The sequence below is a fragment of the Asterias rubens genome, chromosome 4 (genome assembly GCF_902459465.1).
Source record: "Asterias rubens chromosome 4, eAstRub1.3, whole genome shotgun sequence".
NCBI lineage: Eukaryota > Metazoa > Echinodermata > Asteroidea > Forcipulatida > Asteriidae > Asterias > Asterias rubens.
The window spans coordinates 17682787-17695623 of record NC_047065.1 but is presented as its reverse complement, the minus strand read 5'-3'; the positions used below and the strand labels follow the sequence as shown (position 1 = coordinate 17695623).

The 12837-nt window shown below is 38.5% G+C and overlaps 1 protein-coding gene across 2 annotated transcripts in view; it reads right to left on the bottom strand.

The window, feature by feature from the left end:
• Positions 1 to 209: 209 nt before the first annotated feature.
• Positions 210 to 12837, bottom strand: part of LOC117289091 (core-binding factor subunit beta-like) — a 28559-nt gene continuing 15931 nt past the window's right edge. The window contains exon 6 of one of the 2 annotated variants that reach the window (XM_033770046.1): positions 210 to 2779. In XM_033770046.1, coding sequence (XP_033625937.1) covers positions 2699 to 2779 — 81 coding nt within the window. In that variant the 3' untranslated portion in view covers positions 210 to 2698. Of the gene's footprint in view, positions 2780 to 10182; positions 12796 to 12837 lie in introns of those variants that run through there. The other variant, XM_033770048.1, reaches the window with a different exon arrangement.

Here is a 12837-nt window from a genome sequence, read left to right as displayed (position 1 = left end):
CATTGTGAAAAACGGCTGAAACGTAGTCTTCGAGAAAGAAGTAATTTTTCACGAATTTGATTTCGAGACCTCAGATTTAGAATTTGAGGTCTTGAAATCAAGCATCTGAAAGCACAGCTTCGTGTGACGGTGTTTTTTCTTCCATTATTATCTCGCAACTTCGACGAGCAATAATATTGAGCTAAAATTTTCACTGGTTTGTTATTTTTTGCATATGTTGAGATACACCAAGTGAGAAGACTAGTCTTAGACAATTACCAATAGTGTCCACTGTCTTTAATATAAATCAAAACTTATAAGTCACCACCGAGTGAGTTTTACCATCGAGGTAGAGTTAAATTCTACCTCCTACGGTATAGTCAAACTGTTTTCCCTATAAACTATCAAACCTAATTCGTTGGCTTAGTAATAAAATGTGAGGAACAATTTATAGGATTTTAAAGAATCAATAATCATAATCATTATGGTTGCATATCCCTTAAGCTTACACCGATGTAAAACGAGCACTTTGGGTCCAGTCTAATCCCGGCTTGCCACATGCTTGGGCGGGATTCGAACCCACGATCTGACCCTTGCTCTATGATACCACCGAGAACCATGTGAATGTCACCGAGTTTGATGTACATGTACTATCATCATCTACATAAAACAATTGTCTCTCATTCAGTTATTAATTATAACATGTTTTAGATAAACGATGTTAAGAGGACTTTGTCCCAGTGACTCGAAAATTAACACAAGCTTTAAAAAAGCATTTGTAAGTGAAAGCCAAACATTTAGAAAATTGTATCAGTTATCCAGCAACTGTCCGAAAGATGCATTCCAGGAATTTTGCGCAATAAAGAGGAGCCCAACTTTTATTAATGCCGCCCTCAACGGTTAACTGCATAAGATAATAATACAAACGATGGAGGATCGGAACGGGCGAAGACACCCATTGCACGGGACACCTGTTCATTGCTGTGTCGGTTATAATTATTATACTGTTCATATTATTACTTGTGTGGTTGGCGACTGGAAGCACTTGGGACTGGCATTTTACCAACATGGCCAATTAACACACATGCGAATTTACAATTGCAGGAAAAGCTCATGAAATAATAGGCATGTTATTTAATTCGAATTCTTAAATAACAACAATTTGTGACATCAACATTCAATGCATGTTTGTTTGGAACGAAACACAGTGAAAACAGTAACAACAACAAAGTAAAAATAAATAGGTTTAAAAAGGTATTAACTGGAATCATTAATTTGAAATTGTTGACTTCTCAAAAGTGTTTTATGGATTAACATAATAATAGTGTGTCACTGCTTCACGTATACAGCGTAGTTTTACATTATAATTTAAACGATATAAAAGACTTATTTATCTGCTATGACAGACATTGGCAATACTTACATTTTAATACAGGTGACTTGTTAAAATGCTACTATATTCGGCGGTTCCATATACAAGGACATTATATTCAGAACTGGGTTTAACTCATCAATTGGCTGATCCCGAGTGTCCGCAATACTCTGATAAAGCTATGACTCACTTTTACCGATCGCAGATTGGTTTGTTCCATTAGAAAATCAACTCGGCACGACCATGTTTTACTTTGTGAAATGAAACACTACATAAACATTAAACAACAACCCAAGTATCCTTGATCACTGCGGTGGTGCTGAACGGGGGTCTACATACGTGGCAATTATGCAAAGTTCGTCTAATTACAGCTAGATTCTTAGTTGGGCGTTAAAGTTCGTCTAATATAAGCTTGATTCTTGATTGGGCGCCATGTAAAGTTCGTCTAATTACAGCTGGGTTCTTGATTGGGCGCCACGGTTCGTCTAATTACAACAGGTTCTTGATTGGCCGACACGTAAAGTTACTCTAACTACAGCTGGGTTCTTGATTGGGCAAGAGTTGCGTACGATACACGCAAAATGCAACACTGACTTTTCATTTTATAAGTCGCACAAAGAAAATGAACTCATTTAACGTAATTGGGACCCGTGCCCATTTTCAAAGAGCCGCTCGATCAGCAGATAAGTTTTTCCTGCTAAGCAAAGTTTACAGAATACTGCAGCTATCCGTCAAACATAATAAAAATGAACTTGGCTTGTAATATTATATTTATGAATTGTGCTGAACTTTACTTATGTTGTGTGAAATTGGACCCGGTCACATTACGTACAGAAATAACAAAATGACCTAATTAGTTTATGTATTTCTTAGAAAAACAACTTTAGTCGTACAGTCATTTAGTCACATTAAACCTTCAATGCGGTGGTAAAACAATACAATCTTTCTTGAAATAAATGGAAATAAAATCTTAGGTGAAATAAACAGTAAGAGATGTGCTGGTTTGAACCCAATTGGCACGTTCTGACACATACCGCAATATTCCCCATCTATGAATAGGTAGACGGGAATAACGTTGTTATACCACTGTTATACATACTAATTGTTGCATCAGTATAATTAAGCTTGTGTACTTTGCAATGTTACCCGTGATTGTGTGTTTCACTCAAATTTATTATTATCCACACTTCATTTTCAAATCACCCATCATAACACCAACCTATTATGTTTCCAACTCCGCTGAGATTATAGTGCCGTCTGCTCATTGTTTCAGCAACCCTCATTGTTCCCACATTGCTACCGTTCAGCACCCCTCATTACTGCTATTTGTTCCCCCGTTGCTACCGTTCAGCACCCCTCATTACTGCTATTTGTTCCCCCACTACTGCCGCTCGTACTTGCCGGACTTGGCTGACCTCTCCGTCTTGCCTGGAATGTCATGAAACAGAAAAAGTGATAGAACAATTAGAATTCCGCAAAACATAATATTAATTTTTCGTTGGATCGAAGCTTGCGATGCTTTGGTGACAACGACCCTGTCATTTTTCTGCACCGAGCGGGTGTCGTTGTCGTTAGCATAAAAGGTCGTCACTAGTCTTGGTTCCAAGACCATTGGTGTTGCGCGGTCACACAACCAACGTTCCGATTATGCACGGCAAAAACTGTACACGCTTGTAATGAACGAATGCTAGCGGGCGCTCTGTTTCTCCGATTTAGATCTCACCATGGTCTTGGTTATTTGCAACGACGGGTCTTAACTTTTTTATTGTTTTTCGGCAAATCTCCCCCGACTTTCCGGTGGAGCCAATCAGAGGCTGCGTTGCGGTGGCTCATGAATAATAATCAGTGTTGTGCATGCAGTGTACAATGCATGCAGTAAGTACGTTGCATGACTTTTGCTATACTCTGCATGTGTGTGTGGGTATACGTTTTTATCGGAGTATAATAATATCCAGATCAGTAGGATTTGAAACTTTGCATGGTGGAAATACAATATAGAAAGGTTTGCGGTAACACCACAAACCTTTCTATTAATATCCAGTTCCAGACTTCTGCATTGCCGTGGTGCAGTTTGAGCATGGAGGTAGGATCGACCCAGTTTGAAATGCGATCGTGGCGTTATTCTCCCGACGTGCCAGGGCCCAATTTCATGAAGCCTGTATTGGCACAACAATTTGCTTAGTTAGCATAAAGTACTTAGTATTGCTTTGCAGAAACTGGTTACCAGCCAATTTTTAATTAAATTTGAAATGTTGTAGATAGTAAAGAAATTGTATACAGTATTTTCTGCCAAACAGATAACTGGTGGGTCCTGTAGTGTTATTCACAGTGAAAGTTGTTTAATCTTGGGGGAAGGAAATCTTGAGGGATTTTTGAGAACGTATTTTGAAAGGTAAGCGTAGCTGCAGATCTTGGAACGTAAGCATAGCTTGACTCGGAATTGAAAGCGTACCTTTTGATATTATAGCGTAACCTAAACGTATCTTGGAGTGTATAAGCGTAGCTGAGTAGCTGCGCAGCTTGGAACAAAAAAATATCTTTTGGAGCGTAACCATAACTTGGAAAAAAACGTAGCTGCGTATCTTGGAACGTAACCGTAACTTGACATGGGATTGAAAGCGTACCTTTTGATATTATAGCGTAACTTGAAGGAACGTAAGCAGATCTAGGAATGTAGCGTAGCTGAGTAGCTGCGTAGCTTGGAACGTTAACATATCTTTTGAAACGTAAGCATATCTTGGAACGTAAATGTAGCTGCGTATCTTAGAACGTAAGCGTAACTTGACATAGGATTGAAAGCGCACCTTTTGATATTATAGCGTAACTTCAAGGAACGTAAGCAGATCTTGGAATGTAAGCAGAGCGCGGAGCTGAGTGCTGCGACTATAGTCGGGTCATAAATTCCACTAGTTGCCCAATTTAATCATTACCTCAAAAATAACTCTTCATTCACAGAATTAAAAAATAATACTTTGTTTGACAAAATTATGCTTTGAGGGAATTTTGTTTTATCATTATTTTTATTTCAACCTTTTATAAAAAATTCTCATAATTTGTTTAAGCTATTCACACAACGATGCCAATATAACAAAGTGCGGTATTCCTACGTTTTGACATCATCCAAATTACCTGAAAACTCATAACAAAAAGAAATTAGGGGGCCATGAAACAAAATGGAGCAATTGGAACGTTGCGATCATGAGAAGCAACGGATTAGACACCCGCAAGCTGGGAGTTATAGCGCCCGGGATTTAACACCTCCAACCCCCACGAGACACGGCATGGGCGGTACGTGATATTCCACAAGGCTTACGTTCCGATTGCCCCACGCCGTGGGGCCATACAAGCGTCCGTTACACGGACTCTCTGAATGCTAATCTTACATTCGATTTTTGACCATTATTTACGATTTCAAATCGTCACGTATCCATAATCTGAATAAGTAGTTTATACTTGAAAGTTCACTGTTTTCCTTTTAATATAGGCCTAATGACCACGAAATCACTTTGAGCAAAGATTATTAAAAATAGAGCGCCGATCATATTGACCTTTGACTCAATCTAGTTTGAATAGTCATCTTCAATTCGTCACGTGATATGAATATTGCATACATTAAACATAATTTACATAGTCTGGCCACGCCTTCAATTTGCAAATGTCCAAGACTCTAGACATGGTGAGATCTAAATCAGAGAAACAGAGCGCCCGCTAGCGTTCGTTCATTACAAGCGTGTACAGTTTTTGCCGTGTGCATAATCGGAACGTTGGTTGTGTGTGACCGCGCAACACCAATGGTCTTGGAACCAAGACTAGGTCGTCACCGAAATGAGCCACGAGTCCCTCATTTTGAGCAATGGCTCCAAATCATTCTTATGTTTATAGGTGTCGACGACCCTATGAGCAATAATGACTGACAAAGAATCTGAGCTTGGAATCAATCATTTCCCCATTGTTGATGTGAGGTTTTATCTTAGTCTCGCTGTCTATCAAATCACTAATCATAGAACCACAATGAAGAATATATCGCCCAATCGGGATGAGTATGGAACGACAAACAGGCGGGACAAATTGATTGATCATGGGCCCAAACTGGTTTAGGTCTGTGTTCGTGGTTAAGTGGTTAAGTGTTCTGATAAAGTGCGCATCATCTCCATATATGAGATTTATAATTATTGTTGACTCTTATCATATTTAGAAATAGCTGTTAAACTATTTTTTTTCTTCTGAAAACTGATGGAAAAAAGGATTGAGGCAATGCGTAGTCTTTAAGAATAAGAACGGAAAGTGTACAAAGGTATACAATAATTCACCGAACCACATTGCAACAATCACCTTGCGTTTTAAATTCTAACCTATGGTTTATTACTTCAATTTTAACCTGTAATTATCACATCCGACCATGAAGCTTTCGATTTCTACATTAATGTTTTGGTTTTGGCTGATGCCCGACAATGCATAATCTCTTACTAATCAACAACCCATTCAGTATTTAAACATTTGAACATAGAAGAATTGACTCCTCCGATCCCATGATCAATAAAAAGACGTCTCAATAGATGTCAGGAAATACTACAAGGAGTTTTACATTAAAATTAATATCAAACGGGTTGTTCTAAAACCCCCTCGGCCCACGACCCACGACCCCCTCGACCATCGACTTTTGTGCGATCTTTTTTTTTGTACACCGAAATTGCCACAGTTCACAACCTCAGCCAATCACACACAAATTTTTTTATGCTGACATCGACTACCATGCCTCGCACATCACAACAACACAGCGTACGAGACACGTAGTATGCACGAAGCAAACTTCGCATGATTGGCTGTAGTCTAGGTTCCTAGACCATTGGTGTTGCGTGGTCACACACAACCAACGTTCCGATTATGCACGGCAAAAACTGTACACGCTTGTAATGAACGAACGCTAGCGGGCGCTCTGTTTCTCTGATTTCCGGATCTCTCCCCATGTCCTGTGCTCACCAAGGTCTAGGACATTTGCAAATTGAAGGCGTGGCCAGACTATGCAAATGACTCGATTATTCCTATCACGTGACGGGTTGAAGATGACTATTCAAACTAGACCGAGTCAAAGGTCAATGTGATCGGCGCGCTATTTTTAATAATCTTTGCTCAAAGAGTAATTCCGTGGTCATTATAGGCCTATTAAAAGGAAAACAGTGAAATTTTAAGTATAGACTACCTATTCAGATTACGGATACGTGACGATTTGAAATCGTAAATAATGGTCAAAAATCGAACGTAAGATTAGCATTCAGAGAGTCCGTGTAACCATGGTGTAACGGACGCTTGTATGGCCCCACGGCGTGGAGCAATCGGAACGTGAAATAAGCCTTGTGGAATATCACGTACCGCCCATGCCGTGTCTCGTGGGGGTTGGAGGTGTTAAATCCCGGGCGCTATGAACTCCCAGCTTGTGGGTGTCGACTCCGTTGTTTCTTATGATCGCAACGTTCCAATATGCTCCATTTTGATTCATGGCCCCCTAATTTCTTTTTGTTATGAGTTTCAGGTAATTTTGATGATGTCAAAACGTAGGAATATCGCATCTACCTCCATGGTTATATCATGGTTATATTGACAGTGTTATTGTGTGAGTAGCTTAAGAAACTTAAGAAACACCTTGTTTCCAGGGGTCATAGCTCTCTAGCAGTCCATCGAGCTATCCAGAAAGTCAAGGCTCGTTCTAGGGAGTCAGTACTTTCCAAAGGACCAAAGAAACAACAGAGTCCTACGGGGAAAGTTCCTTTTGTTGTCACCTTCCACCCCTCACTTCCTCCCATTCGTAAAATAACCAGTTCTAACCATCATATTCTTGACACATCAGATCGACTTCAACGTGCTGTGCAGGAAGAACCCATAGTTGCCTACAGACGCCCACCAAGTCTCAGGGATCTCATTGTCCGAGCAGAAGTCCCTCCCATTAATGATGATGTTAATCCCCCTCTACCACAGGGAACTTTTAGGTGTTCCAACATCTCCAAATGCATCGTCTGTAGACAACACATCAGGAAATCGGACTCCTTCACCAGTAACACCGGCGGTACCACCCATAAGACAAGGGGTCATGTCACCTGCACCACCACTAATCTCATTTATCTCATATCTTGCAGAGTCTGTGGTGTTCAATATATAGGTGAAACAAGAACTACACTCAAGAGGCGTTTCTACGGCCACAGATCTACAGTCAAGACCCAAAAGCTAGATACACCTGTAGGTCATCACTTCAATCTTCCTAATCACTCCATTTCTGACATGATCTTACAGGGCATAGAGGCACTAGGCAACCACAGAGAGACTGTGCGTTTGAGTAGGGAGAACTGAATGCAGTTGCTCAATATTGTATATGGACACTCATTGACCCAGTTGAATTTACAAGCTACTGGAAGACATTCTCACAATACTTTAGATAGAAAGGGCTCACATAGAAATAGTTGTTTCAAGGTCTACGAAAATGTCTGGTTACCATACTAATTAAAAATTCTTGCACTTATTCCTGAAATCTCTAACGAGATTGGTTGAATCGGAAAGGTAGGCCCACATCATCTTTAAAACTGAAACTCATGAAATCTGAAACTAAAACTAAAAGCGGGAAAATAGCCCGCAGTTGAACGACCAACCCCATGGTTAGCTCATATAAAACGGCTCCATCTAAAACGTATTGGTTTGTATATCGAGACGACTGGGTACCATACTCGAATGAGGTCATTTGGTGGTCGGAAGGTGCGCAATTTCTGAGAATTATTGAGAATGATTTACTTGTGGCATTATCATTGAGACTAAATACCGCTGACCGCTAGAATTTGTTTGCTCCAGTTTCTATTGTTACAAAATGGGGTCATCAACCGTCATTATGGGGTTAAAGGTCAGTGTGTACGAGTCAAATAATATGCCATCCTGAATCAAACACTGTCAGAGAGTAAAAGTAGATTAAACAACAAAATGTACGAGTAAGAAATGATTCGAAACTTTGCAATGTGGGATTATAGCAGAGAGTTTGAAAGAGATTTGTACCCTGTACACCGCAACCTCATCTAAATGACACGTAGATCAGCACTTGAACTTTCTCCAAGTAACCGAGCATTTGAGATGTGTATTTTCTTCATTCAGCGAAATGATATCAAACCTTACGTTCATGCTCTGTGTGGTGTGCTGAAGGTACTTCAGATTTATTTTGAATGTTGGGACTAAAGGGATTTGAACTAAAGGGAAGTTAGTGACAATAACTTTATAAGCCTTCTGTAACAATTTAAACGCAAACTGAAGCTAGAACAAATACATTTCGGGTTCCGGAGATCTTTCGCAAACGTCAATTCAAGAACAAAACGGGTAATAAAAAACCCAAAACAAACAGCCATTTAAAATGTTTATTTAAAAATAGCAAAAGTACAAAGCTCGGTCTAATTTACCATAACATCTTCTTGATCAAGTTGAAAAACGACAGAATGTCTAGGCCCTATTGTGACACTGTTTTGAATGAAGCAGCTGCATGCTGATTTGGAGACCAATGTTCTCGTTGCATGGTTCTGCCTTCATAGTCCTTGTAGAGGTGGATCTACATCATTTATGGCGCTAGGTAACGGGTTCTTTGCAAAACATTGCGGGATTGCCAATCCTTTGTCCAAATTGTCATTCACTCAAAGTTGATTTACTTTCCACGAAAGAAGACAATGCAAGGGAAGGAGGGCGGAGTTAACATCACAAGGGAATCTGGAGATATTTCCGGTCGCTCGATTAAAACCTTTCAAAAGTAGGTCATTGTCATTTTGTTATAATCAACCGTATTCAACGTAACATTTAAACAGAGTTTTGGCTCACATGATAAAGGTTAAAAGGTAAACTAAACACAATAAGAACTCTTGACAATAATACACGCGGCAATGTCAAATACGACGCAGATCTCACTAAATTAATTACATCGGTGTCCTTGGCAAACTAGATTTTAGTTGTTTGAAATCATTCATTTATTTAATATTTATTTGTCACATTCACATTCAAGGCCCTTTTTCACACTATATTATGTGAAATCTATATACGAAATAAAACATCTGTGAAAAGCTCGAGCCGTCATCGGAATTATGAAAAACATGTTGGAAATCCCATCACTGTTTTGAAACATGATTTATGTGTAATTGCACACCTACCAAAATGTAAGTTTGTGCATTATCTTAACTGGAAAAACTTCATTTAGTTAATCCCTTTTTTCAGAAATGTCATTAAAATATCATGTTTCCAGACAAACCAACCCTCACCGTCCAACTGAATTTGGTAGAATTAAAACCAAGCCTTAATTGGACACATTATAACACAATGGACTAGTCGGCGGCTGCGAGTATTTCTCTGGAAATGTTGTCTTTGGTTTCACCATGGAGGAAGAAATCTAATTTTCTTCCTCCATGGTTTCACAAACTAATTTACCGAGGACTGTGGTTGTCTCCCCAACTTGCGGTGTGGAATCCTTTACACAGAAATAACTGCACATAGAACCCCCGAGATTGAAGTGATTCTAGCGTGATTGTGGAGGGGCGCCAACCGAAGATGTGACTCATTTTACCCGGCTCTGCACATCGAATCCACGCTCAAGGACAAATCTTCGAACTAAGTTGGATTTCTTCCAAATCCTAGATCGTTGTCCACAATTAAAAGATAAAAGACATCCGGAAGGGTTATTGGATGGATTATACTGACAAACCTTGGAAATTCATTGGACTAACTAAGTACACAGATGACTTTTTAGTTTACTTTTAACCTTTAAATAATGAATGGATTTGGTTTGACATGACGAATTCGCCGAGTGTTTGTAATATTTGTTCTGTGTGTGGGGCCTGCACAGCTTTATTTCTTTCCTGAACGGACATTTTCATTTCTCAACTTTCTTATCCCAAAAATCAATACAATTATGAAACAGAATAATATATAACTGTTTGTTTATTTATTCATACAATATTTATTTGAGGAAGATCACCACTGTATAATTACTTGTACGAGGTATTTGTTTACTCCAATGTAAATATTGTTACCGTATTATAACCCACACTTCTTATCGACTATTACTGAGACGATGAAAATAATATTATAAATATTTACATAATGTATTTCTCATACATAGGCCTATTAAATATAACAAATAATGTTTATGTTAATCATTGCTCCACGCACTCGGTGATATACCTCAAAGAGCAAACACAATATTTCAAATATGAATCAAATCTATAAAAATTAAGACGGTGCTAAGATGAATTTACACGAAACAAACATTTCAGACATTCTTTAAGAGATTTTTAAAAGGAAGATAAATTATAAACTGGAATAAAAGTACTCTCCACAATGGGATCCATTCAAAGCAATCTTCCTGATTATAGTTACTGACACTGGCACATCTTAGTTTCAATCCAATTCAGAGCCAGCTCGATTTACATTTCTATAATTCCCGATGTATCATATTTTGAAAAATAACTCAAAATGAAATTACGTTCAGTAAGAAAATACCTTTTTCTAAAATATTTATTTTTTACATTCTGGAGGCTTCATAAAAAAACACAACACAAACCTGACTGACTTCTTGTTAGTCTTTCAATGTATCAAAAGATTGAAATCCGAATCAAATAAACTAAATTAGCCAAAGACTTAATTTGGGGTAAAATTGGGCTTTTCACAATTAATTTGCTTATTGCTTTCGGGAAGAACTGTTGGAAGACGTACCATCAAGGTTTAGAGGGAAAGAGAAATAATACATTTTTACAACTTGCTTTTGAAAAAATCAATTCATTTTCTAGTTTCTAGTTTGACTGAAAACAGCGCATGAAAAAACCTAAAGTCATCATGAACCGCGGTCAAGGTTTTGATTAAAAAACAGTTTCAAGAGAGGTTTTGGCACATTAATTTTGCATACATATTTCGAATTGGCATATCAGAATAAGATAATATTGTTCTGATACCAAACCTGTTAGAGTACTCAGATAAGTAAAACATGTCGGATAACTTCTAGGAGAAGTAATCTTTAACATTGTATTGAAAATCATTAATTTGTTATTCCAGACTTTACCATTACATGTACTGGGACGATTTCGTTGGTTACACGTTAGCCCACATGAACAAATGGAAGCAGATGTATAAACAAGATACCAGAAGACGTTCTGAGAAGTCGATTATTATATATGAAACTAAAGTATTTCGAAGACGAAAGTTGCAGTTTCAATGTTTGATCAAAAGTTCTCATGACTATTTGACCCGGTTGTCAAGGACGATGTTTGGAAATTGCCACTATATCCTATTTTTCTATAACAATATTATTATAATGTGTTATCAACCAACAGGTTCTGATGAAAGGTGATACTGGTATAATTGTGACTATACTCGACAATGTTCTGATGAAGGCTCATCCACTGTTTGATGCAGGATTTAGAGCCCTTACACCATCATGAGTTCTCATGGTGGGTGATTGTATAACCATAGAGATGGAGGTCTACTATTTCTACCTCCATGGTATACTTCAATGTTCTCATGACTGCTTATCCGTCATAACCTTCATGTTCTCTTGATGGGTGATTCCTTGGTATGATTGACAATGTTCTCATGACTGCTTATCCATTTAGACCAGGATTTTCTGCTCCATCATGTTCTTATGATTGGTGATACATTGGTAGATGTCCATGTCTGACCAGGATGTTGTTTCTATATATAGTTTTGTTCAGACTATATACCACCAGTTTCTGATTCATCTTTATATAAAGTCAGCTTTGGCTATACTAAATATAAAGCTAGATGATTTAGTGACTCGTCCACACTAAGATGCACATGCCTCTTACGATTTCCTTCAATGACATGACCGTTTTAAATCCAGAGGTTTAGGGTTTGTTGTTAGCTTTCGTTTTCTTCTATCTCAGTTTCTCTAATCGCCAGCTCAATCACGATGGTTCTTAACTCGTCAAAAAATGGATGTAGGTCACTAGAGAGAGAAAACAACAACCCTTCGCAAACGCATCTTTGGCATCTTATGGTTCACTTCCCATCTTGGTTGCGCCTCACAAACATTTCCCTCACAAATGACACCAACGAGAAAGAGAATGGGAACCATACTTTCCAGTGGGTATCAGAACTGAACTTAAATTGAACATTGGTTTGCCAAATTCCTCTCTGTAAATTAACTTATTTTTCTAAATAAAAATCACTAACTTATGCTGTAATTATCTTTAAAAAAAAAACTCTTGAGTAAAAAGGCTATGGATTTATTCCCGATATGGGTCCGATAACGTATTGCTTATTGCCCACCATTATGTTGGATTTAGGGGGCGGGGCAGGGTGGTTCCGGAGGGTGTGGTAGGCAACTAGCACGTCAGAGTCTATCTTTGATCAATGCTGCTGTTTTGCTCATCCTTCTGCCCTGTGCCCCATGCGCGATGTCGTCAAGCTTTGTTTTCTTTCCTCTACAACAAAAGGGCAGAAAGAGAGCACAACAGTTCACACTT